We start from the raw sequence: 26,046 nt of genomic DNA, 5'->3' as shown, positions 1-26,046 counted from the left end.
TCATCTAGATTCTATACTATCTATACTTGGAAATCTATATTTATATATATTTTTTACATCAAATTGAACATTATCCAGCGTCAAGCCCTCTGTTTCCACCATTGCCATGAAGCTCTCCAGTTTGGCTGAAGAGACATGAATTTGGATTTGAAGGTCATCATTTCCCTGATACTCGAGCTGGTAGTCTTTTATTTTCAAAGCCGAAATCGCGGCGGAGTTACTGCAACATTTCACATGAATAAGTTTGAGTGTTGGTATCTTAGCAATACCCCATGGAATCTCTTCCAACTCATTTAGAGTATGAAGAATAAGCTTCTCCAGATTTGGGAAATGACAACTATCTGCATTCCAACATCTCAGAAAGCAGTTATAAATTTTCAAGAACTTGAGGCGTTGAAATTGGCCAACAACAGGACTCCACGTCCTCGTTTCCGCCATGACCCAATTACCTCGTACCACGAGAACTTCCAGTAGGGGCAAGGAACCAATTATTGTCAGATCATCCCACTCAAATTCGAAACCACGCAAGATCAACTTGTTTAGTGAATTGGGAAATGTGAGTACCTCATTCAGCTTAAAATACATGTTCCTCCACCTAATGTCGCCTCTCAGTTTGAGTGATTCAAGTTTATGCAAGCGATCAAGATTACACAAACACTCCATCAAACTATCATCGTACCCTCGCAACCCATCATTATATTGTAGATGCAATATCTTGATGTTGGGAATGATGTTGCACACATCCTCACTCAACCTCAAATTCACTGCATTCCCAAGCGTCTGAAGATTTTCCAAGATTAACAACTCATCTTGTCCATTGGGATGAGGAAGACAAATTCCACCACACTCGATATGCCTAAGTTGTCGCATCTTCCAAATTTCAATTGGTGCAACAACTAGAGAACCCGACCTCGAAGTTTTCTGAAAGATTAAAGAATGCAAATTCCATAACAAGGATAATGAACTAGGAAGCTCCAACAAAGAAACTTCTAGGTTCTGAAAAGCAATGTAGCGCAAGTTAACACACCCTAATAATTCTTCAACTGACCTGTCTCTGTATTCATACAAAATTCTCAACAATCTATGTTTATGAGACTCCACCAACTGAAATCTATAGCACATGATAGAGCGTGCAAGTCTGGAGGTATCATTGTGATATACAAGGCGTCGTTCTGTGCCTAGTACAGGGTCTAGAGTGATCGCATGAAAAAACCCTTGTTGCTCTGCTACTTTTAAGCATAGGTCTCTCAAAAGATCATGAATATCACAATATTTCATCTTCCAATTTTTACTTCTCTTCTCAACTATTATCAGATTTCTATCAATTAGTTCCTTCAAGTAATCCTCTGCAACTTCTTCTAAAACTTGGCCTCCATTTGATTTCAAAAAACCTTCAGCAACCCAAAGTTGGATGATACTCAATATATTGAGTTTCTCACAATTTATATGCTTAAGAACTCCTATATGAAGGAAGCAAGGCTTTAGATAAGAAGGCAAGTAGTTATAACTTGAAACCAATACATCTAAGCTTTCTTGCTTCTCTTTTGAATTGGGACTTGATTCTATATCTTTGGCAACACTCTCCCAATATCCTACGGTCCAGGAAGACTTTAAAAGTCTCCCTCCGATCACAACAATGGACAATGCTAGTCCTCTGCATAATCTAACAATCTCCTTTCCAACTTTTTCTAGTTCAGTGGGGCAATCTTCATTTTGGAATGCCTTCTTACAGAATAATTCCCAACTTTCATTCTCATTTAGAAGACTCTTCGAAAGGCAAGAAGATCCACAATTGTTAGCCACATCTGACAACCTAGTAGTTAGAAGAATCCGGCTTCCACTTCCATTATTGGGAAAGAAACACCTTACTTCATCCCAAGCTTCGACACTCCATATGTCGTCTAATATGATCAAATATCTCCTACCAGATAAAGTTTTATGCAATTGTTCTCCTAATTCATCTACCATTTTTTTGGAGGAGTTGTCTTTGTCAGAAAGAAGTTGTTGAAGAATTTGTTTAGCATTGTATTGCTGAGAAACGGTAGCCCAAGCACGAATATCAAAGCGTTCGATGATGAGTTGATTAGAATAAATAGTTTTGGCAAGAGTAGTCTTACCCATGCCGCCCATACCGACGATTGAGATGATGTGCAGATTGGATCGATGACCGGTGAGCTCGTCAAGAAGCTGAATCAACTCATCATGAAATCCTACCATAGCAGTTTCTTCTCTCAATCTCTGAGTAAGACTAAGAGGAGTTGTTGAATGCGTGGGGGGTTGGTCCTCTCTGAATCTGTGCTTCTCCTTCAACTCATTGGCCTTTTCGATGAGAGCATCCATGTCTTCAATTATCTGCCGCAGATAGTCAAAGTTGCTGAGGTTATATTCACCATGAAATTGATCAACATCTCCAACTGCAGCTGCATTTTTCTCTTGAATTGCCCTTTTTTTCTGTAGATACAATGAGAAACTCAAAGCTGCTTCCCCATCCTCAGCTGAAACAGGAAGGAGTTGATTGACGATGTGAGATTCAATCATATCTTCAGCCGTATGAGCTGCAGATGCGATTAGGCTTTCCAGATCTCGTGCTTCTCTTGCAGCCACATGAGGTGCATGCTCTTCAATTGTTTGGTTGGATTCACCGTGAAACTGATTCACATCTCCAACTGCAGCTTCATTTTTCGGTTGAATCGCCCTTTTTCTCTTAATGAGCTGCATGAAATTGATCCAGCATCCACCTTTAGCTACATGAGGTGCAGGCTCTTCAATTGCTTGGTTGGATCCACCATGAAATTGATCCACATCTCCAACTGCAGCTTCATTTTTCTCTTCAATTGTACTTTCTTTCTGTAGATACAAAGAAGAACTCAAAGGTATTTCCTGATCATGAGCTGAAAGAGGAAGGAGTTGATTGACGATGTGAGATTCAATCATATCTTCAGCTGTATGAGCAGCAGATGCGATTAGGCTTTCCAGATCTTGTGCTTCTTCGCTAACTCCACCAACATAATTGTAGGTCTCTATAAAATCAAGCAACAAAGCAGCCTTTTCCTCGAGAGATTGGATCTGAATGTTGTGGAAAGAAGTGGAAATAGGAGGATGGGTCATCATCTGCTGAGTAGTGTTCAAGAGAGAAGCAAGAGCTGCATAAGCTGCCATCTCAAACTAATCTGCAGATTGCAATATGAAAACTGGTCAACGGTAGTGTTGTTGGAAACGAAAGAGTGTTTGTTTGGATGAGAGCAATATTATCTTTTGAAATATCAACTTTGGCCCTTTTTCTGCTGATCCTAATCCACTTCATATCATTATTTTATCCTTATTATAGCATCCACACCGCACGAGCCCCTTTTGGGTCCCTACTTAAGAGCCCCTCATCCACAATGGGGGTTCTATAAAATTTATTTTTATTTTGTACAAAATAAATATTAAATTTTAAAATCGAACATTTCATTAAATTTAAAATTTCAACATTAAAATAAATTACAATAATAAAATTTACAATAATTAAAAGAATTACATTAATTTAACTATGATTGGATAGGAAGGACCAAATTAATCGTGCTCAAATATGCTCGATTAAATCTTCGTGGATGTTGTTGTAGAGTCGTTTATGAAATGTAAATTTGTATTTATTATTATTAAGAAAAATATTATTTTGTATCATAAAGATACTTTATATGTATGGTTTCATTTGCTATGGTCGTTATGGACAAAAGTATTATTTGTTGTTAGTAAAAATATCAATTATTATTCATAAAAATATCATTTACTTAATACTATAAGAAGGTGTTTGGTTTGAGTGATAATGGATGATTGATAAAATAATCCATTGTAATCAAGTGTTTTGGTTTGCATGATTGGCCCACCTCTAATCAATTAACTGAGTGACACTTGATAATAGATATGCATGAATTGTAGCGGAACGAGTACTTCAAATTGAACGTCCCATGACACATTAATTACAACAATGCAAAACCAATTATTCTAATTAAGAGACCATCAACTTTTCATGATTATGATTGATCCTTTCCACATGGAACCTTTAACTTTTCGCTTTTACTGGAAAAAAGATCATTCTCGTGCAAAAATGAAGAAGCATGCATTCAAACCATAGAATTATGTACTGCAAGTGCACAAATAATACAAAGCACAGAATATGAAACCATTGCCATGAAGCTCTCCATTTGAGCTGATGAGACAAGAATTTGGATTTGAAGGTCACCATTGCCCTGATACTCGAGCTGCTCGTCTTTTATTTTAATAGCTGAAATGGCGACGGAGTTATAACAACGACTCACATGAATAAGTTTGAGTGTTGGTATCTCACCATTCACCAATACCCCGTGGGATCTCTTCCAACTCATATACATGACAAAGAATAAGCTTCTCCAGAATTGGGAAATGACAACTATCTGCATTCCAATATTTCAGATCACATTTTAAACCACTCAAGGACAACTTGTTCAGCGAACTCGGAAATGTGAGTAACTCATTCAGCTTATAATCCCACAATCCACTATCGCATCTCAGTTTGAGTGATTCAAGTTTGTGCTAGCGATCACGATTACACAAACACTCCATCAAACTATCATCCCATCCTACAAACTTACGATATTCAAGATTCAATTTCTTGATGTTGGGAATGATCTTGCACACATCCTCACTCAACCTCAAATTGCATTCCCAAGAGTCTGAAGATTTTCCAAGATTAACAACTCATCTTGTCCATTGGGATGAAGAAGATAAATTCCACCACACTCGATATGCCTAAGTTGTCGCATCTTCCAAATTTCAATTGGTGCAACAAATTTCAAAACGTTCCGTGAAGGTTTCCGAAAGATTAAAGCATGCAGATTCCACACCAAGGATAGTACACTAGGTAACTTCACATCCCAGTCACCAGGGTAGCACAGAGCAAGGTAGCGCAAGTTAACACACCCTAATGGTTTTCTATAAGTCTCACGAGGAAAATCACATTCCAAGATAGTGCGTGCTAGTGGAAGTCTGGCGTTTTGTCTCACCCCCCGGAAGAATTGGAAGTTTGCCACTCCCACCAGCGAACATTAATGTGATATACGAGGCGATGTTCTGTGCCTAGTACAGGGCCTTGAGAGATCACATGAAAAAACCCTTGTTGCTCTGCTACTTTTAAGCATAGTCTCTTAAAAGATCATGAATACCAAAACATTTCATCTTCCCATTTTTACTTCGCTTCTCAACTAATATCATATTTTTGTCAATAAGTTCCTTCAAGTAATCCTCTGCAGTCTCTTCCAAAACGCGGCCTCCATTTGATTTCAAAAATCCCTCACCAACCCAAAGTTGGATGATTCTCGAGATATGGAGGTTATGATAAGGAGTAAGTTAAAGAACTCCAATATAAAGAAAGCAAGGCTTTAGATGAGGAGGCAAGTGGTCATAACTTGAAAATAATACATCAAAGCTTTCTTGCTTCTCTTTTGAATTGGGACTTAATTCTATATCTTTAGCAACACTCTTCCAACATTCTACGGTCCTAGAAGACTTTAAAAGTCTCCCCCCGATCACAACAATGGACAATGCTAGTCCATTGCATAATTTAACAATCTTCCTTCCAATTTCCTCAAGTTCAGTGGGGCAATCTTCATTTTGGAATGCCTTCTTACAGAATAATTCCCAACTTTCATTCTCATCTAGAAGATTCTTCAAAAAGCAAGAAGAGCCACAATTGTTAGCTACATCTGACAACCTAGTAGTTAGAACAATCCGGCTTCCACTTCCATTATCGGGAAAGAAACACCTCACTTCATTCCAAGCTTCGACACTCAATATGTCGTCTAAAATGATCAAATATCTCCTACCAGATAAAGTTTTATGTAATTGTTCTCCTAATTCATCTACAGTTTTATCGGAGGATTTTCCTAGGCTAGAAACTAGTTGTTGAAGAATTTGTTGTTGGGAAATTAGGTGCAATTTCCCTCTAACCAGATATGTGAGAGCGAAATAAATGCGGAATAATAAAAACACAAATTTGATAACGAAGTTCGGCCAATTATGCCTACGTCTCCGGAGCTGCTTCAGATCTATTTAACAAGGGAGAAAAATATACAGTGTTTACAACACTCACAACACTCAACTCACAACCCGTTATACCCCGAGAAAATTACTATCTAATTTTCTCACACCAAAAGCTTCTAACTAAGCTTTTGTCTCAAACCCTCAAACTCTCGTATTTGAGATTTTCCTTCAACTCACTCTTGCTCTCTCTACTAACAGAAGAAGATTTCTCAATGTTGCTGCAAGGCTCAATTTATAGGCAAACTTAGCCGTAATAGTTGAAAACAATGGCAGCAACTTTTGACAATGAGATTATTTGCCATAAATGCATGGAAATTGGCAAGAGCTGTGAATAGTAGCCTATATGCTGGCCCATTTGACCAACATTTGTTTAGCATCGTATTGTTGAGAAATGGTAGCCCAAGCACGAATATGAAAGTGTTCAATGATGAGTTGATTAGCATAAATATGTTTGGCAAGAGTAGTCTTACCCATGCCGCCCATACCGACGATTGAGATGATATGCAGATTGGATCGATGACCGGTGAGCTCGTCAAGAAGTTGAATCAACTCATCACCAAATCCCACCATAGCAGTTTCTTCTCTGGTCTGAGTAAGACTAAGAGTAAGAGGAGGTGTTGAATGCTCCTCTCTGAATCTTTGTTTCTCCTTCAATTGATTGGACTTGTCGATGATAGCACCCATGTCTTCTATTATCTGCCGCAGATACTCCAAGCACCTGAGGTCTGCTTGGTGCATTTTTCTCTTCAATTGCTCCTTTTTTTCTCTCCAATTGATTTTTAATGAGCTGCATGAAATTGATCCAGCATTCATCTCCAGCTACAGGTGTAATTTTCTTTTCAATTGCCCTTTTATTCTGTAGATAGAGTGAGAAACTGAAAGTTAATTCCCTGTTATCCGCTGAAAGAGGAAGGAGTTGATTGACGATGTGAGATTCAATCATATCTTGGGCTGTATGAGCAGCAGATGTGATTATAGGCGTTCGAGATCTCGTGCTTCTTGGCTAACTCCATCACCATTGTGAGTAAAAGTATCTGCATACAATTAGTCTATAGCTGAGGGGCTGAGGGGTCAGTTAGTAAATAAATAAGTGTTAAGGGAGTTCATTTAAAGACTGATAAAAGTGGTTAAAACAGATCCAACGGATCTGTTCCTTCAATCCAGAGATCAGCTCGCAGGTCAACCATTCCAGTTGCTGGTTTCCCTTGTTTAAATACTTAGCTTAGTTTTTAGTTGTTGCTTAATATTTCCAGTTACTGTACGAGCTAGTTGAGAGTGAGGAATTATAGCAATCTTGATAGATTTGTAGGCTATACACTTCTTCTAGTATTGAGAGTTCTCAAATGTAATTGTAAAGTTCTTGAGTGTTCATAGTGAAATAGAGTTGATCGTTTCTTCTCCGTGGATGTAGGATTGAAAAATCCGAACCACGTAAATCTTGTTTGTATTCGTTTCTTTTCTGTTCTTGCTACGTTGATTGTCTTCCCAAGCAATTCCACAACAAGTGGCGCTATATGTGGGAATAGGAAGATCGACGCACACTAACTGCTTGAGATTTGAATCGGAGGAAATCTGAATCGGAGGAGTTTCTGATCGGTGGAGGAATCGTCAATCTTTTCACTGCTACATCATACTGAATCTCAAGACTGGAGATCAACCAAATGTCGATTGCTAAATTCGACACCGAGAAATTCACAGGGAATAATGATTTCTCCCTGTGGAGAATGAAGATGAGGGCCATTCTCATTCAACATGGCCTAGATGATGTTCTGACCCCAGAGAAGGCACCTAAAGAAGGAGATGGGAAGGTGAAGTTCGCTGAAATGCAAAAGAAGGCTCATAGCACTATCATCCTGCATTTGGGAGATAAAGTGCCGAGAGAGAGGTGTCAAAAGAAGACACTGCAGCTGCAGTATGGGCTAAACTGGAGAGCCTCTACATGACTAAGTCTCTGTCTAATCGGCTCTTCTTGAAGAAGAGGTTGTACTCCTTTAGAGTTTCAAAGGAGAAGAATCTATCTGATCAACTGGATGAATTCAATAAAGTCGTTGATGATTTGGCTGATATTGATGTAAAGCTAGAAGATGAAGACAAAGCAATCCAGCTCCTTAGTGCCCTGCCCAAATCCTATGACAACATGAGGGATGCCATGCTGTATGGTAAGGAGACTGCTATCTCTCTTGAAAAAGTCATGAATGCTTTGAAATCTAGGGAGCTGCAAAAGGCATCTGATGGCAGGCAAGAAACCACAAGTGAAAGCCTTAATGTCAAAGTAAAGTTCAACAAAGGAAAATTCAAGAAGCTTTTCAAAGAAAAGAAGGGAGGATCGGGAAAGAAGGAGGATGATGAGAAGGAAAACAAGAAATGCAACTACTGCAAGAAGCCAGGGCATATCAAGAAAGACTGCTACAGCGGGAAAAGAAAACAAGCTCAAAAAGGCTCATCAGACACTGCAGACCTTGCTGAAAGTTTCCAAGAAGTTGAAGCTTTAAACATCACATCTTCTAAAACTGAGAATAATTGGATATTAGATTCAGGGTGTTCTTTCCATATGTGTCCTAACTTGAATTGGTTTGTTGATTTGCAGATGAAGGACTTGGGATCTGTAGTTTTGGGAAACAACCAAGTCTGCCCTGTCAAAAGCATTGGTGCAATCAAGTTAAAGCTACACGATAATTTTGTAAGGCTCTTAACTGAAGTTAGATATATTCCTAGTCTAAAAAGGAATCTGATATCCCTTGGATCACTACAAATGAAAGGCTATGAGTTTAAATCATGTGTTAATGATATATATGTCTTAAGAGAAGATAAAATTGTTTTGAAAGGAACCAGAAAACAGACTATGTATCATTTAGTTGCTGATACTATTGTTGGAGAGTCTGAAATTGCTTCCACTTGTGATATTAAATTGTGGCATGAAAGACTTGGACATATTAGTGAAAAAGGATTAATTGAACTTAAGAAACAAGGTATGTTGAGTGTATCTGCTGATGCAAAGCTAAACAATTGTGATGCATGTGCATAAGTAAAAGTAAGAAACTTCCATATCCTGTTGGTAAACATGTCTCATCTGTACCACTTCAATATGTTCATTGTGATCTGTGGGGCCCATCGAAAACCACCACTATAGGTGGAGGAGTATATTTCATGTCTCTAATAGATTATTTCTCTAGGAAAGTTTGGGTTTACATTTTAAAACACAAGTCTGATGCCTTTGATAAATTTGTTAAGTTGAAATGCTTAAGGACTGACAATGGCTTAGAATTCACCTCTGAAAAATTTCAAGAATATTGTAAAGAAAGGGGAATAAAAAGACATAAATCAGTACCTGAAAATCCCCAACATAATGGGGTTGTAGAGAGAATGAATAGAACTCTCATTGAGAGAGTTAGGTGTAAGCTCTCTAGCTCAGGTTTGCCACCAAAATTTTGGGGAGAAGCAGTCACCACTGCTGCTCATCTTATAAATAGATGCCCTTCTAGTGCTATTGATTTTAAAACTCCTGAAGAACTGTGGACTGGTAGGGCTGCTGATTATTCAAACTTGAGAAAATTTGGATGCTTAGCTTATATGCATGTTAGGCATGATAAGTTGGAACCCCGAGCATTGAGATGTGTTATGGTGGGTTATCCACAGGGGTTAAAGGGTACAGACTCTGGTGCATAGAGTCTGGAAAGGGAAAACTCCTAGTAAGTAGAGATGTAGTGTTTAAAGAAAACATAATGCCTCTCAAAGAGCAATCTACTACTGAGTATGCTAGTAAAGGAGTTGAAGTAAACACTGATAAAACTAGTGATAACACACCTATTGATGATGAAATATCTAGAGTATCAGAAGTGACAGGTATCAAACAGGAAGAAGATGATCAACAAAAGGCTAATACTGAGGATCTCAGTGATTATCATCTAGCTCGTGACAGAGCTAGGAGAGTTACCAATACTCTGAAGCAGATCCAATTAGCTTTGCTTTCTCAGTAGCTGAAGAGGTAAATTACAAAGAGCCTAAGACCTATAAAGAAGCAATTCAGTGCTCTGAAAGCAAGCAATGGATCAAAGCTATGGAGGAGGAAATAGAGTCTTTATTGAAAAATAAGACTTGGATCTTGGTGGACAGACCTAAGAACCAGAAATGTGTAACATGTAGATGGTTATACAAGAAAAAGGTGGAGGTTCATAATGGTACAGAGATCATCAGGTATAAAGCTAGGTTGGTTGCTAGAGGTTTCTCTCAGCAAGAAGGTATAGATTTTAATGAAATTTTCTCTCCTGTTGTCAAACACTGCTCTATTAGACTTATACTTGCTCTAACTGCACACCTAGATTTAGAATTGCAACAGATGGATGTTAAAACAGCTTTTCTAAATGGTGAGTTAGAAGAAACCATATTCATGAATCAACCAGAGGGTTTTGAAGTAGCTGGCTGTGAAGGTCAAGTATGTCTCTTGAAAAAGTCTTTGTATGGACTGAAGCAAAGTCCAAGACAGTGGAATAAAAGGTTTGATGAATTCATGATAAGTATAGGTTTCAAGAGAACATTGCATGATAGATATGTATACTTGAAAGCAGTGGCGGATCTACAAGGGGCGGTGGGGGTACAGCTGTACCCCCAAATTTGTTTTTTAATACTAGTAGTATTATATATTTCAAGTTATTTAGTTAAATTTGTCCCCCCAACCGATAGTGTGTTATTGTGTTACTTGTAAATATATTTGGGCTTTGGCGGTTTGGCCCATTATAATGTAAAAAGTGGCGGCTGTGATAAAGATTCACACGTATACAATTTTTAGAGAGCCGCAATTATTAGAGAGACATAGACACGATTTCTCAAAAAAAAAATTAGAGAGAGGCGAATAGAGTTAAGAGGAATATATATGGGTATATTGAAATAAAGAGTCACCTGACTTATCCTCTAATATTTTTGTTAATTAAATTGGTATTGATTCTTCAGATTACCACTATAAGTGTGAAGAGATTGTTTTCTAGAATAACTTATGTCAAAAATAAGTTGTGAAATAATATGAGGGATCAAATATTAAATGATTGTTTGATCATTTTCATTGAGAAATATATATTTTTACAAATTTCCAATGGTTAGGTCGTCAAACGCTTTGAAGAAATGAAGACTCGTCGGAAGATAAACTAGATATATAGTTATTTAATTTTCTTTTGCATCTAACTATCTTTGAACAATGTTTTAAGATATACTAGTATTTTTAACATTAAAGTATCTTTTATATTTATGTTTATGAAATTATTTTTTTCGTACCCCCAATTCAAAAATCCTGGATCCGCTACTGCTTGAAAGAAGTTGCTAAGTCTGTGGTTGTTTACTTACTCTTGTATGTTGATGATATGCTTATTGCTAGTAGTTCTAGTACTGAAATTGATAAAGTAAAGCAATCACTGAGTGCTGAATTTGATATGAAAGATCTAGGGGTTGCTAGAAGAATTCTTGGTATGGATATCAAGAGAGATAGGAAAAATATGAAACTTATGCTTGTTCAATCTGATTCTTGAAGAAAGTATTGTTAAAATTCAATATGAATGAAGCAAAAGTTGCTCAGGTCCCTATAGCTCAACATGTTAAACTGTCTAGTAGTCAGTGTCCTGTTACTAGTGAAGAGCTTAAAGACATGAGTGTTATTCCTTATGCAAATGTGTGGTAGGAAGCATCATGTATTCTATGCTTTGTACTCGGCCTGATTTGGCCCATGTTGTTAGTCTTGTAAGTAGTTTTGATGATAGCATCCATGTCTTCAATTATCTGCCGCAGATAGTCAAAGTTGCTGAGGTTAGATTCACCATTAAATTGATCAACATCTCCAACTGGAGCTGCATTTTTCTCTTCAATTGCCCTTTTTGTCTGTAGATACAACGAGAAACTCAAAGCTGTTTCCTCATCATGAGCTGAAAGAGGAAGGATTTGATTAACGATGTGAGATTCAATCATATCTTCAGCCGTATGAGCAGCAGATGCGATTAGACTTTCGAGATCTTGTGCTTCTTGGCTAAATCCACCACCGTAATTATAGGTCTCAATGAAATCGACCAACAAAGCAGCCTTTTCTTGAAGAGATTGGATCTGATTGATGTCGAAAGAAGTGGAAAGGTTAGGATGGGTCATCATCTGCTGAATGGTGTTCAAAAGAGAAACGAGAGCTGCATAAGCTGCCATCTCAAGTCCTTCTGCAGATTGCTCCAAACTAAAAGAGTGCTTCGTTTACGACGCAGGGAAGAGGATGGAAATCGGGTGCTTAGGAGAACTCACAGCGGAGACTGCTGTTCTTAAACGACAGCGTTCAGCCTTCAAATAACACTTCAGCTTGGCCTTTTAAAGTCTTCTTCCGTCAAAACTTGTTTCTTCGCAATAATCGGTGGAACCATTTTGCTTTTAAATGTATCCTTTTTTTTCTTTTTTTCCTCTACCGATGCAAAATTTTAATGTCTTTCTCGCACAAACTTTCTAACTTCCATTTTGGAATAATTTTGATTTTAACTAAATTCATTTTTACACTTTTAGAAGTGCAATAAAATTTGTATTAATTCCTTAGATAGTTAGATTAAATCATTTTTAATATAATTAGGATCGTTTAATACTCTTTCCGTCCCACGAATCTTGACACGTTTGGTTTCGACACGGAATTAAGAAATTGTAGATAAGTGTTGTAAGTGTGTAGGTAATAAAGTATACAAGTGATAAAGTATGAAAAAGAAGATAATAAAATGATAAAATAGGAGAGAGAGAATGTAATAATTGCTACTATATTTAGAATTGTGTCAATATTTGTGGGACGACCCAAAAAGAAATTCGTGTCAAGATTCGTGGGACGGAGGGAGTACATTGTATGAAATAAGGTGTGGTAAATTATACTGCCTTCGTCCCACTATAAGTGAGACCCTTTTTTGGGTACGAGAATTAAGAAAGATGTATTTTGTGTGTAGGTGAAAAAGTGAAAAAATATTTACAGAATAAAACTTTTATCAAAAAATAAAATAGTCTCACTTATGATGGGACGCCCAAAATAGAACGGAGTAATATAACTTGTATTACGTATTGCCTATACTCAAATTTGTATAATATTTTTGAATTGTTTATTTATAAAAAATTGTATGTTTTGTACTAAACAATATATTAAAATGTCACAAATAATAAGGGCGGATACAGAAAAGCTTCTTAGTGGAGACTACATTTACTAAACTTTGAATTTGAGATTTCTAAAAATATACTATTTTTTTAGGGGTTTTGGAAAATAAAATTACGAACTATTTCGAATTTGTAATTTTAACTTGACTTTTGAAGTGTGGCGAATTAAATCATCACTTTTTCAATTCTTGCAATTACATCCTTCAAATTTTTTTCGGTCATCAGAATGTTCAATTGGAGCTTACGTGGATTAGTAAAGAAGATGTCATATTTGTGAGGCCTAAACGTTATTGTTTCGTACAATTTCAATTAAATTTTTTTCCCAAATTATAAAGGAATCGTATTCTGTATTTGCACCATAATTTTCAATATTAAACCATTTTATTGCAAACGACGCTGTAACATAAATATTGCGTGGAGAATTAATTCATGTAAACTCTAACTCAACAATCTGACAATCAGAAAAAATTAGGGGAACGAAATTGCAAAAATTAAAAAGGTGGTGATTTAATTCGTCATGCTTCAAAAGTCACGTTAAAATTGCAAATTCAAAATAGTTCATGACTTTATTTGCCAAAACCCCTTTTTTATAATTTAATTTGGTAGTGTAAACTATACATATTATAAAATAGTCATATTTTATAAAATTTGATTTGTGGATTGTGTCTTTATTTTTCAATCTACTTTAGGGAAATTATGTAAGGTTAATTATAGTTTATAGCCTTAATTTTCAACAAATTTTAATTTACAGCCTCAAATTTTGATTTAATTTTTATATACCTAGCTTAAACTTTGAGAAATTGTTTAATTATAGCCACAATCATATAAAAATTATGACATTAGCTCTACTTTATCGAAATTACATATGAAACGATGACCGATTGCCAAGAAATCAAATCCTAATGTATTATACACTAAATGAGATTTTTAACGATAGGTGGCCCATCGTCATTGGACCACCGGTGAAGTCAGAATCGCGTTTACAAATTGGCATCGTTTCACTAACTCTTTGGCGCGATTCCAACTACATTGGTACATCGGTGTTCCGATGGTGATGTAGAATACATTATGCTCTAGTTTCATAATAATTGATCATTATTTTATCTATAAGTACGATAATAAATAGGCTACTAACATAAATTTGGTGCAATTGTGGTTATAATTAAATAGTTTCTCAAAGTTTAGGCTATACAAAAAATAATTTAAAGTTGAGGGTATAAACTGAAATTTGTTGAACGTTCAGACTATAAACTATAATTAACCCTTGTTTATTATACAAGAATATCACTCATATCACACTTATAAATAAGTTTGAACTCTTAGAATTCAATCTATCAACTATGGATATTATTTTATACTCAGTAATATATACTCCCCTCGTCCCACTACTTAATATAGTTTTTTTTCGGCCGTCCCACTTGACTTGACATGTTTCCTATTTGAAAAGTTAAGGTCTGTATTTAAAATCACCTTTAAATCATTTAGCATATAGGGCCGGAAAACTTTGTATAATAAGTTTAGGACCCCAAACTGCTTGTGTTATTTTGTTTCCAGCTTCTCTCACTTTCTAGTAAAGCAAACAACAAACCAATAAAATTGTTGCGACTCGAGTCACATACAAACATTTAACTGTTATTGATAGCAGTTTATGTTTCAATCTTAAGAATATCAGAGTAAGCCTAACCTTCTCATTCATGTTCATCGACTTCAATAACCCAACATCATTAAAATGAAGTTCATATATTCCTTCACACATCAATTAATCAGATCATTTTCACATAAGCAAGACAGCATACCAGCACCAAATTTTACCTACGAACACAAGCAAAGTTTACAAAAATTGGTATTCCTTAAACCTTGCTTACAAGCAAACCATGGCAAAATTTCTAACTGCCCGACGGTCGTACCAAATAAGAACATAAACACCTACGAAACTTCACAACAAGAGACCTTCGAGCTCGACACGAAAGCTGGACGCAAAAGAATAAACGAATAACATAACCTTTAAAACTTCAAAGCTTCATTCTTGTTGTGAATGTTGGTGTGGCGTGAGTCCAGTCGCGGCTGGGAGCGTGTAGGAGACCATCTCAAAAATATCCACCGCCGCAGTCATCTCAACTTTGGCGGCACCGAAGTCTATGCTTGAGTGGTGTTTCTGTGCATATATGTATATATGTTTCTCTCAATTTGTTCGGCGATTCCATGAATAGGTGTAAATGAAGGGAATGCATAACTATATAACACTACAAACACAATACACCATGACAGAATTAGTTATTTATAAATTTGGAATATTATATACATTACAAGATGTGTTTCCTGGCTTACATTAGAGAGGTATGAATCACAGTAGTAAGGTGCAAACCATAGGTAGAGAGACTAATTAGGGGTTGATCTACTGATCAAATTTAATATTAGCACTATATGTGATTGATTTATACACTCACTAAATATTTTTCAGAGTGATTCTTGAGTAGACTCGAGACGAACATGAGGGCAGATCCTCTCCGGCTCGCCTCTAGTCCACAGAAGCTTCAGATCGCCTCGTTTTCTCCCGAGAGCTAAAAACGTACCTGAAACGCCAGATAGGGCAAATTCATCCGTTTATTTATCACCTCTCACATAGTAATGAGAACAAAACATGGAATGAAAAGCATACCGAGGGTGAAAGGGACAATGTAAAGAAGCGCAGGTTGGCCATGACCATCCATCAAGTTCAATGCTACATATGTGATGAGAAGACCTGAACACGGCAGCAAGAAAATCGGCCAACTTTTAAGTTATAGTGCAACGTTCGAATGTCTTGGTGCTGTTAATGCGAGGCGAAGGAGATGTGTATATTGTTTACCTAATCCATAAGCAAGCATCGCCCACAAAAAGTATCCAGCTCGTAGGCTCTTATTTGCTAGCCAATCATACCTGCAATGGATAGAATACACAAAACATAGTAAGAGGTATACTTTTTCCTTAATCCTTTGCGGTAATTGCCCCTAAATACATGAACTTTCACCAAATTCTAATTTTGTACATGAACTAAAATTTCTACTTCTAAATACATGAACTTTCAATCGTTCTGATTTTTCATACATGAACTTTCAATTGTTCTGATTTTTCATACTGTTGTCAATTGCTCCCAAATTAATGGTGAGATAGATGTGTGAAATGTACTAAGCGATGTAGTCGGATATTTATGCCACTTCAACTAATCACAATGACATTAATTCGCCAGAAATTGGCAACCATGTAAAAAATCATAAACAATTGAAAGTTAGTGTATTTTGAGGCATAATTTTTAATTCAAGTGCACAACCAAAATTTGGTCAAAGTTTGTATATTTAGGTACAATTACCCATTTTTTCTTATCAATTTCTAAAGATAAAACCATAAAGGTCAAAAGTGATAAGAGGTGAACATTCGGTCGGTTCGATCAACTGAAATCTGGGTTTTAAAAAGCATACCTAGGCGCAGGGCTTAGTCGAGGCACAGGTCTAGGGCATTTTTAAGGCGAGGCATGCCAACCTACAAGAGACGCACAGAGGTGCAGGGAGGCACGCGCGCAAAAGCCTCCAGGCGCGCGCCTTCGGTATTTAGGGTTTAGAATTTTTTATAGCGGTAGAGGGGCATCTAGTGTTGAAAAAGGAAAGGGTGTTGTTGGATCGAGTTTGAGGTCAAGAAGACTTTTAGATAAGGATGGGGCGGAGATGGAAGAGGACATTGGTGAAGACAAAGATGATGAAGGAGATGGGGATGATGCTTTTAATGATGATGATTATTGATTAGTTGCTTGAGATATGATCATACATTAAGACTTTAAGGTGGTGTTCAGTTCCATAGATAAAATAGTAGTGAGATATAGTATGGGATAAGTTAAGATTGAATCTTGATTAAAGAAGAATTGTTTGGTTGGGTTGTTAATTTTTATATAATTGAAAACATGTTTGGTTTGCAAGATTATATAATGCTAAATTAAAACATATTTACTTATACACCCCTGAAAATACTTCTTCCAAAAAAAGCTCATGTTATATATTAGTTCAGAAATTTTGTTCAAAACTAATTAACACAATAATAGATGATAGAAGATGAGACTAGAGATTCAAAACGAAAATTCAAGGCCAAAGATGTATAAATTTAAATTACCTCACAAAGTCACAATCTTGAGTCACCCGGATACAGAGGTGAGAGCTACATAATTTTTGAATTTGGCAAGTGAATAATTGAAATAAAGGGCATAAAGGTAAACCACCACCCATGACTAATTTTGTTGGAGGGGTTAGGCTCTGATTCTGAATCGGGGGATTAGCTATCAGAGATAATATCCTAGATTAAGTTATCAATCTAATACTATAAACCGAACATGGGCACAATTAATCATGAGATATTATCTCTTGAACCGAACGGGCCCTAAGTATTTCTGTGTTTCAAATTAAGTATTTGTGAGTTTAAGTATTTGGGGTTTTAAGTATGTGTTTTTAGTATAAAATACATTATAGGTAAATATATTAGAATTTTTTATACTTTAGTGCGCCTCGCCTACGAAAAGCCCTGCGCCTAGGTTCCGGGGCAGTTTGGGCCTCGGGCTTCTTTAAACCAAGACTGAAATAACCGCAATTCGATCTGGTGAACTGAAATTAGGAAACCAAAATGACCAAAAGAATTTGGGTTGAGCACCGGACCGACCAAAATTTTCTGGAGTGGTGGGTTTCGGGTTAAACCGAAACAATGCCAAGCGATTTCATTTTTTTTCTCAATGCTTGTTTGCAAGAAAAAAACATCTAAAGAAAAAACAAAAGTAGAATTAAAAGAAACTGAGAAGTAGAACGGGACAGTGGAGGCTTGCGTAAGGGGTGGTTAGCATAATTAAATTTGGGGGTTAGTTTTTATAAGGTTTTCCAGAAAAAATTGAAAAAAACAAACATACTAAATTCTAAAAACTTCAGCCGGTTCGGTTTAGACCAAAATTAAGTAACAAAAAATGGAACCGACCAAAGAAAGCTCAGTTTCTCCATAATATTAACAAAACCGAAAACCGGTAAGCTCAAAACTGTACCGAACCGACCAAAATGTTGTGGTCCAGTACGGTTTTGAGGTGGAGAAGGTAAGAATAACAAATGGCGGAGGATTCAAACCTGAGGGAAAATGCAACTAGCAGTCCAGGCAAGAGGATGTCTCCAAAGCCGATGATACTGTAACCACCCCAAGGATCAAATAGACGTGGAATCTTCAGAAGCATCGGGATTCCATCCTCGCCACTTCTATCGCCACGAGCTACCTTGAAAGGTATAAAGAAAGCAAACTCAATATCTTCTTCTTTCTCAAATCACTTAAGAGATATGCTCTGAGGTTCGATAATCACTCACCACAATCATCACACTTTCTTTGAACAGTGTCTTCGAAACGAACACCCAAAATATATCATAGATGAAAGCGCAGCTCAAAAGCACAGTACCCACCTGACAAGGTATAAAGAACAAAGCGATTTCAAGTCTGCTCTTGAACTCAGGCTCGGTAAGTCAAAAGTTTTTACCTTAAGATTTGGAATCCGCACTATTTGAAGCACAGTAATTATCAGAGCAATGCCCTGCAGATTGAACAAGATTTCCATGTAAGTTTGTGACCAAATCGAATAAATCACATGTGAGGAATTGGTATGGCAAAAATGTTTATATAAGAATTAAGTAGGTGGCAACAAGTAGGAATCAGCAAAAATTGGGATTTTCTCTCGATCATCAAGCAAATCTTTATCTTTCGATAACCATTCATCAGTTGTGATGTATATACATATATAGGGATAGGATCAGGTAGATCCCTGTCTTCCTATAGTACCATAGATCTCATGCACTTTTGTGTACACAATAATGCATTATTTTACATATAATCATGCATTTTTTGATAATGCATTATATTATATGTATATATATATTTTCGGTTAATACAGTTATGCACTTTTTATAATCATATATGCACTTTTGCGTTCAACGTTATGCACTGTTAAGGGTATCTATGGTACTATGGGAAGCTAAGGGATCTATATAATCACTTTTCCACATATATAAGTATAAATATATATAGAGAGAGAGAAAGGATCCAATGAAAATGACTAAATATGGTGAGAAATAAAAATGAATTTGGAACGCCCAAATATTCAAATCCTATTATTGAATTAATCGTAAGATATTTCTAAAAATGAATAAATCAATAAAATTCATTAATAAGACGCTTGTAACACACGAATCGTGGAGGGACGAAAATTTCAACACATTAACTTAATACGGCAATTAGTGCATTATAAGCAGCTTATTCATGGATTTTATTGATTATTCGTTATTCCTATTTGTCGCGAAAGATAACAATCTCACTGTATCTCAAACCTAAATATATGTATATAATATATATATATATATATATATATATATATATATATATAAGTCAGTAAATAGTGTTGAATAAGGCAGTCTATAGTGTTATTATAACGATTCAGTTAATTGATAAAAAATTTGCTCCATCCGGATATCGAACCCAGGTAAAAATTTAACGTTCTAGATTCATTCTTATTTCTCACAATATTTGTCCATTCTCATTGGAACCACTCTCTCTCTCTCTCTCTCTCTCTCTCTCTCTCTCTCTCTATATATATATATATATAAGGTTAGGTTTTATGGAGAAATTAATTTTTTTGCGAAATTTAGAAACATTGAACAAATCAATAATTTTGATGAGCATACTAATAATTTTATTGAACAAGCATTATGGTTGGGGGTTCGAATCCTAGAATGCGAGATTTTCAACAAATATGTTCGTTCATCAAAATTATTGACATGTTCATCAAAATTTGAACACTTGATTTATTCTTAATTATTGGACGTTTAATTGAGCTATTTCAATGGTTGAGATTGTTTCTCTTTTCTAACAATATTTGCATTTCTCCATTGAACCTTTCTCTCTCTGTATATATAGGGAGAAGATCAAATAAGAATAGACAAATGTGCTGAGAAATAAAAATGAATTTGTAATATTAGATTTTCAAATCCTATGGCTGATATTTACTTAGAGGGGGCAAAAATTTACGTGGGACTCGAATCCTGAAGGGAGCAAAAATTTTACTCCCTCCGTCCCTAAAATAACTTCCTCTTTTTCCATTTTGGGACGTCCCCCAAATAACTTCCTCTTTCTTTCTTTCCATTTTTGGAAACATACCCCACCACTAATAATACTTTATTTATTCTTACTTTTCACTTTTCACCACTCCCAATGCTAATTATAACACTTTTCACAACTTCCAATAATAATTATATCACTTTTTCTCCACTATCAATACACTTTACAACTTTTTATTAAAACCCGTGCCGTCCCTAAAGAGGAAGCCATTTCAGGGACGGAGGGAGTATCAATTAATTGAATACCATTATTCAGTCATTACAAACAGGTTATGCAACACTATATACTAGCTTATGCAGTATTCTCATTTCTCACGAAAAATAACATTCTCACTATAACTAAACCCTATATATATATATAGAAGGATCATGTACGACATAATGTAGAAACACATAAAATCCATGAACAAGAAATTACCAGAGTGAACAAATAAATGTAAGACGTGCACCACAGTAGATTTTCAATCTTGTGCATGTGTTATACTATTTATTTGTTCACGTTGATCATCTCTTGTTCATTGATTTTGTGTGTTTGAGCATGTGTTCTCAGGACAAAGCAAGAAGGACGAGACTCTGAGAAAGGACCAAAACTTAATTGGTAGAAGAATAAGAAATGTACAAGTAGTTAAGAAGATGATTTATAAACAAGACCACAAGTTTCATATGCAAAGACGACAAAAAGGGTAATATGAAATGTCGTGATAAATTGTACTTCAAAATAACGAGGCCAAGCAAATGAGACGATGTGGAGAATTTAGAAGTCAACAATTTTGAAGATCTCAAAAAGAGGGAAAACTTGACAATGATTATACTCACAAGAATATCTTGGCCTATCCATGCAAAAGAGACTTCTCTGTAGACAGCCCAAACCACGGCAAAAGCTACGCAAAATGGAGCAACCGCTAGAGTAAGGTATGAAATGGCTCCCAAGATGGGAACTTTAATGAATGATTCTGCAGCTTGCTTGAACCACCTGAAAAATTATGAACGAACCTAGTTTACAATTCATTTTGTCTATACCAATGAGAAAAATGTACCACTATGGCCATTGCCCCTGCGGATGCTCGATGCCTATTTTTTGAGTTCATTTTCTTTTCAAAGGAGCAATAGCTGCGTAGCAGAGCAAAAAGCCAAGAACAAGTGAATCGACATATTCAGCTGAAAGCTTCTGTTCTATACCTAGAAAGTATGGCAACCAAGCAAGTCTGCAAGCCCTGCAAGAAGAAATTAACCAGAAATTTAATATAAAAATAAAATTAGTGATATAGTCATAATTGTAGCTCTATAAACATCTGACCATAAGGGTAGATGTATACCAGGAAAAATTAAGTTTCCATTCAGTGTGCAAAAAAGAATTGGCCGTACCTCTATACCACCAATGCAGAAGAGAACAACCAAGAGTTCAATGAACCAGTACGACATTAGCTTGTAAATTAGAATCAAGAAACAGGAAGCGATAACAATGAACAAGATTGCAGATGTTGTATTGATATCCACCACACTGCTTCCACCACTGCTTTTAATGCTCGGGAATTCTTCAGTACCATCCTATGAATAGTAATGAAGACGAATACACATAGCCGTCAACTCAACGACACCGGAGGACACACAAATTCAACCTTAAGTAACAGACTAAGACCACGCCTAACCTTAAAGAACTTATCTTGTTCTATCGCTGCTTCTCTGGCACTCCACGCAGACCAGTAAGAGGCGCACAAGATTGTACCAACAGCCATCAACCATAGAAATACTTCGGCGATATCTACCACTGGTCTCCATGGAGAGTACAGCTGTACAGAAACTGTATAAAGAATATAGCTTTTGGTAAACAATATTGTGACGATTAAGACAACCCAAAAAACATTAAAAAAAAAAAAAGACACATAGCTAGTGTTTGAAACAAATGATATATAGTCATTTCAATTTAAGTTGCAACGAAGCATGACCGATACATTCTTACCTGACGAACCATTTGATAATAATTTTTGCAATGTAGCACCAGCATCTTGGGGGAGCATGACAGCAGGGATCTGTATATCTAGATCAGTCTCGTCAGGCTCACAAACCATCTTGTAAAGTTCTGCAGAATTCAGGAATTGCCGGCATTATTATGCATCACAGCTAAAAAAAATCTAAAATATGCAAATTCATTTTTAACATGATTGAACTGTACCAAATTTTACATGTTATTAAGGATATATTTATCCATTCAGTTCATGTTTCAGTGATCTAGTCTGCGTCACATCAATTAAAAATACAACTTAAATGCAAAAAGATATCATGTATACAATAGACTATCCTATACTTCAACGATTATAGTTTGAATAAGATTCGGGCAGCACCATAAATTGGATCATGTCCACTCCATTACGCCTCTTTCTCAGGCCACTGTGATGGGCGTTTCTAGACCATCTAACACATATGTTAATGCACCTACTATAGAAGAGTGTTAGTGTTGTTATATCGTCCACAAACACAAGCATCCATTACCTTTCTGGTTGTTAATAATGAGGACTGCTGAAGCTCCAGCAGCTTCAGCAAAATTCGCCTTCACTGTGAATTTGCACTTTCCGCGGTCCACCATCACGACATCTCCAAGAAACTGTAAGCATTTAGAAAAGAATTCCTTAATCAGCATGTGTGAACATTAATCCCATCCAAATTCAGAACTCACAACAATAACCTTTTTCTTGGGAGGACTGCAGCAATCCCGAGGGTCCGATAGAGCCAGGCGAGTTTGATTAGCATTTTTCTCTTTCGATACTATGGTCTTACCAAATCTAGCACCGACACCAACAAATTCCACATCTTCTACGCCATCAACCCAAGTTTGAACTTTTACCTGACAATTGTAACACCATCATATGGAAAAATTCAAAAAATAAAAATAAAAGACGCACGGAACAGAAAGAAATACCTATGCTTCCTAATTATAATTTTTATATTCTTTCAGCTCCAAAAGACTGGACGACGGTACCAGAAAACTACTGATGGTTCAACTATTAAAATGTCTTCAACTTAGGACTATTCAAATAACAATACACATGCACAATCATATTTTGAATATAAATCAGATGTCATCAAAACTTAATCAAGGAGAAAAGGGAAAGAGGAAGAAGCTTTCCAGATTATCAGCAAGACTGTGAATTCGTTCTAGAACTAGGCGAGTCATCGAGACAAATATGCTTGCAGTCACAACAATAATGTCCAAAAACCAAAGACAAATGAGAGAAACATGAAGATAAATTTATATAGAGCAAATTAAAAGCAACACCATGTATATTTCAAGCCCAATTCCTACAACATTAGATCTAAATATAAATGTTATAACTTATAAGTAATTGTAAACTAGTACTTACACACTAATATAACACAGATGCACAAAATAGCATTTCAGAAAAAATCGATAAATTAGATTCTAAACGAGGAATTTTATGAACAAAGAAAATCAAGGATTTATGATGACATGAAGCTTGAAAAGACAATCTCAGTACAAGTAAAACACACTGAATAATCAGACCCGGAAATTAAAAAACAAAAAACAAAAAACAAATATACAAATCTAAATAGATAGTTGACATTAAAAGAAGCAAACTCAGTCAAATTCAGCTCAAAATCACATACAAACCACACGTTCAGACACCCACACATAAATACACGCATATTAAAGACAAGAACACGATTCAAGACTAAATCTTTTTGAAATTAACCCATCATAAAGAGAAGTACGGAGCAAAATTGGGAAATTTACGAGCACAAAATCATTCTCGCAACCGGGCTTCTTGGGAGCCAAATCATCATCATGAACAATGTCACCAGCCCACACTCCACCGTAATTGCTTAGGAAAAGCATTAAAGCAGCCCATAAGCAAATCCTCTTAACATCCATCAGAAAATGCGATCAGTAATTCTAACTCCCTTCAAGTTCTTGTTAACTCTCTCACTGCATCTTCTCCACCGCAATGACACTTCCACCTCCGGTGAAGTCTAGAGAGAGAGAGAAAAAGGGACTTAAAGAATCAACGGAGTCAACCAAATTAGAAGAAGGGCTGCTTTAAATATTTCTTGGTTTTTCAATCTGAGATCGTGTTTCTGTTTATTCTCTCAATAGTTGCAAAGAGCATGATTTTGTTCCAAAAATTAATGTCTGTTATTTAAAGGGTTAATTACGCCAAAAACCATGAACTTTGGGCCCATTTCCAAATTTTCCATGAATTTTGTTTTTTATCAAATTTTCCCTGAACTTAAGGGCGTGATCAATTTTTCCATGCTTTTTTGCTCCGGTGATGTTCCGAGCTGACGTGTCGCCTACATGGTATTACTAAACTGACATGGCGCCTATTGGACTGTATGATTGACACTTGAAAAAAAAAAACAAAAAAAAGACAAAAAATAAACAAAGGTGGCTGCTCCTCCACCGTGGAAGTCCATCGGAGGTCGCCGGCAGCCATGGCTCCCTCCAGCCATTACAACCGCCACCACACAGGTGGCTGCTCCTCCACCGCCGCCGTCATCAGAAAAGGATAGCTTTCTCCATCGCGAGCCCACCGCCTTCCCCCACCGCGCGCCCACCGCCTTCCCCCACCCTCACAAAACCAGATCTGGCGCCACCAACCACCTCTGCGAACTTGGGCTCGACTGTTGCTGCTCGATTTCCGGCGGACTCCACCGCCCATTCTCTCTCCACCACGCACCACCTTCCCCCACCGCCTTCCCCCACCTTCGCAAAACCAGATCTGGCGCCACCAACCACCTCTGCGAACTTGGGCTCGACTGTTGCTGCTCGATTTCCGGCGGACTCCACCGCCTATTCTCTCTCCACCACGCACCACCTTCCCCCACCTTCGCAAAACCAGATCCGCCCCCCACCGCGCTACCACCGCCTTCCCCCATCGCAAAACCAGATCCGCCCCCACCGCGCGCCCACCGCCTTCCCCCACCCTCGCAAAACCAAATCTGGCGCCACCAAATCCCGATCTGAAAATTGGAAACTCAAACAGAAAATCCCAATCGACCACCTCCACTGTCGCCGTCCACCGCAGATCCGCCGCCCCCCTCCGCAGTACCTGGTTGCTGGCTATGCTGTTGTTAGCCAACGCCGAACAAGATGAAGTCGGAGTTCAGAGGGCAGGGGTGGTCCGGTGGGCGACGTCGTTTCTTCACATGAGTATAGGACGACGTCGTTTCTTCACATCGTCGCCGGTGCCAAGTCAGCTTTCAGGTGACTTAAATGGTGCCAAGTCAGCAGTCAAATTGGGGATTTTCGAAAATCATGGAAAAATTGATCACGCCCTTAAGTTCAGGGAAAATTTGATAAAAAACAAAGTTCATGGAAAATTTGGAAATGGGCCCAAAGTTCATGGTTTTTGGCGTAATTAACCCTTATTTAAATAATGAAATTAAGAGAGTATTTTACTGAGTTTGGAAATTGGAGTTATGTAGTGGTGTCAGCCTCACCCACAATTGATTTTCCCATGCCTTTCTAGAAGAAAGTGTTGTAATAATTTAACTAAAAAGGAGCCTAGGAAATGGGATTTGGATTTTTTTTTTTTTTGTGTCAGTGCATGAAAATTATACTCCTTTCGTCCCAATTTGAGTAGTAGTTCTATTTAGATAAAATTTATTGAGACAAAAAAAATTTAAAAACTTTTAAAAATTAATTTATTTATAAATTTTAGTTCAAATT

At 36.9% G+C, this 26,046-nt stretch overlaps 3 protein-coding genes across 5 annotated transcripts; all 3 read right to left on the bottom strand.

Annotated features, from left to right (window-relative positions):
* LOC130994394 (putative late blight resistance protein homolog R1A-3) lies at positions 1-3,159 on the bottom strand. The gene has a single exon (XM_057919438.1). It carries the CDS (start codon positions 3,157-3,159, stop codon positions 1-3), a length of 3,159 nt encoding a protein of 1,052 aa, XP_057775421.1.
* A 2,208-nt stretch (positions 3,160-5,367) lies between these two features.
* On the bottom strand, positions 5,368-6,798 carry LOC130994393 (putative late blight resistance protein homolog R1A-10). Its single transcript, XM_057919437.1, has 2 exons — positions 6,531-6,798; positions 5,368-5,819 (listed from the first exon to the last, which is right to left on the bottom strand). Exons 1-2 carry the CDS (start codon positions 6,796-6,798, stop codon positions 5,368-5,370), a joined length of 720 nt encoding a protein of 239 aa, XP_057775420.1.
* An 8,106-nt stretch (positions 6,799-14,904) lies between these two features.
* Positions 14,905-24,512, bottom strand: LOC130994855 (signal peptide peptidase-like 2). Of its 3 annotated transcripts, none has more exons than XM_057919961.1 (15): positions 24,112-24,498; positions 23,044-23,202; positions 22,851-22,962; positions 22,321-22,440; positions 22,010-22,161; positions 21,726-21,908; positions 21,540-21,574; positions 21,177-21,333; positions 18,731-18,784; positions 18,564-18,656; positions 18,333-18,475; positions 16,052-16,122; positions 15,863-15,946; positions 15,651-15,776; positions 14,905-15,446 (listed from the first exon to the last, which is right to left on the bottom strand). In XM_057919961.1, the coding sequence occupies exons 1-14, from the start codon at positions 24,247-24,249 to the stop codon at positions 15,661-15,663; spliced, it is 1,617 nt and encodes a 538-aa protein (XP_057775944.1). In that variant the 5' UTR covers positions 24,250-24,498; the 3' UTR covers positions 14,905-15,446; positions 15,651-15,660. The 3 variants fall into 3 exon arrangements, with proteins under 3 accessions (XP_057775944.1, XP_057775945.1, XP_057775942.1); XM_057919962.1 differs by having other exon boundaries at positions 14,905-15,358; XM_057919959.1 differs by lacking the exon at positions 14,905-15,446 and having other exon boundaries at positions 15,466-15,776; positions 24,112-24,512.
* Between the last annotated feature and the right edge of the window lie 1,534 nt (positions 24,513-26,046).

The sequence above is a fragment of the Salvia miltiorrhiza genome, chromosome 7 (assembly GCF_028751815.1).
Source record: "Salvia miltiorrhiza cultivar Shanhuang (shh) chromosome 7, IMPLAD_Smil_shh, whole genome shotgun sequence".
In the NCBI taxonomy this organism is placed as follows: Eukaryota; Viridiplantae; Streptophyta; class Magnoliopsida; order Lamiales; family Lamiaceae; genus Salvia; species Salvia miltiorrhiza.
This window is presented reverse-complemented; position numbering and strand designations above follow the sequence as displayed.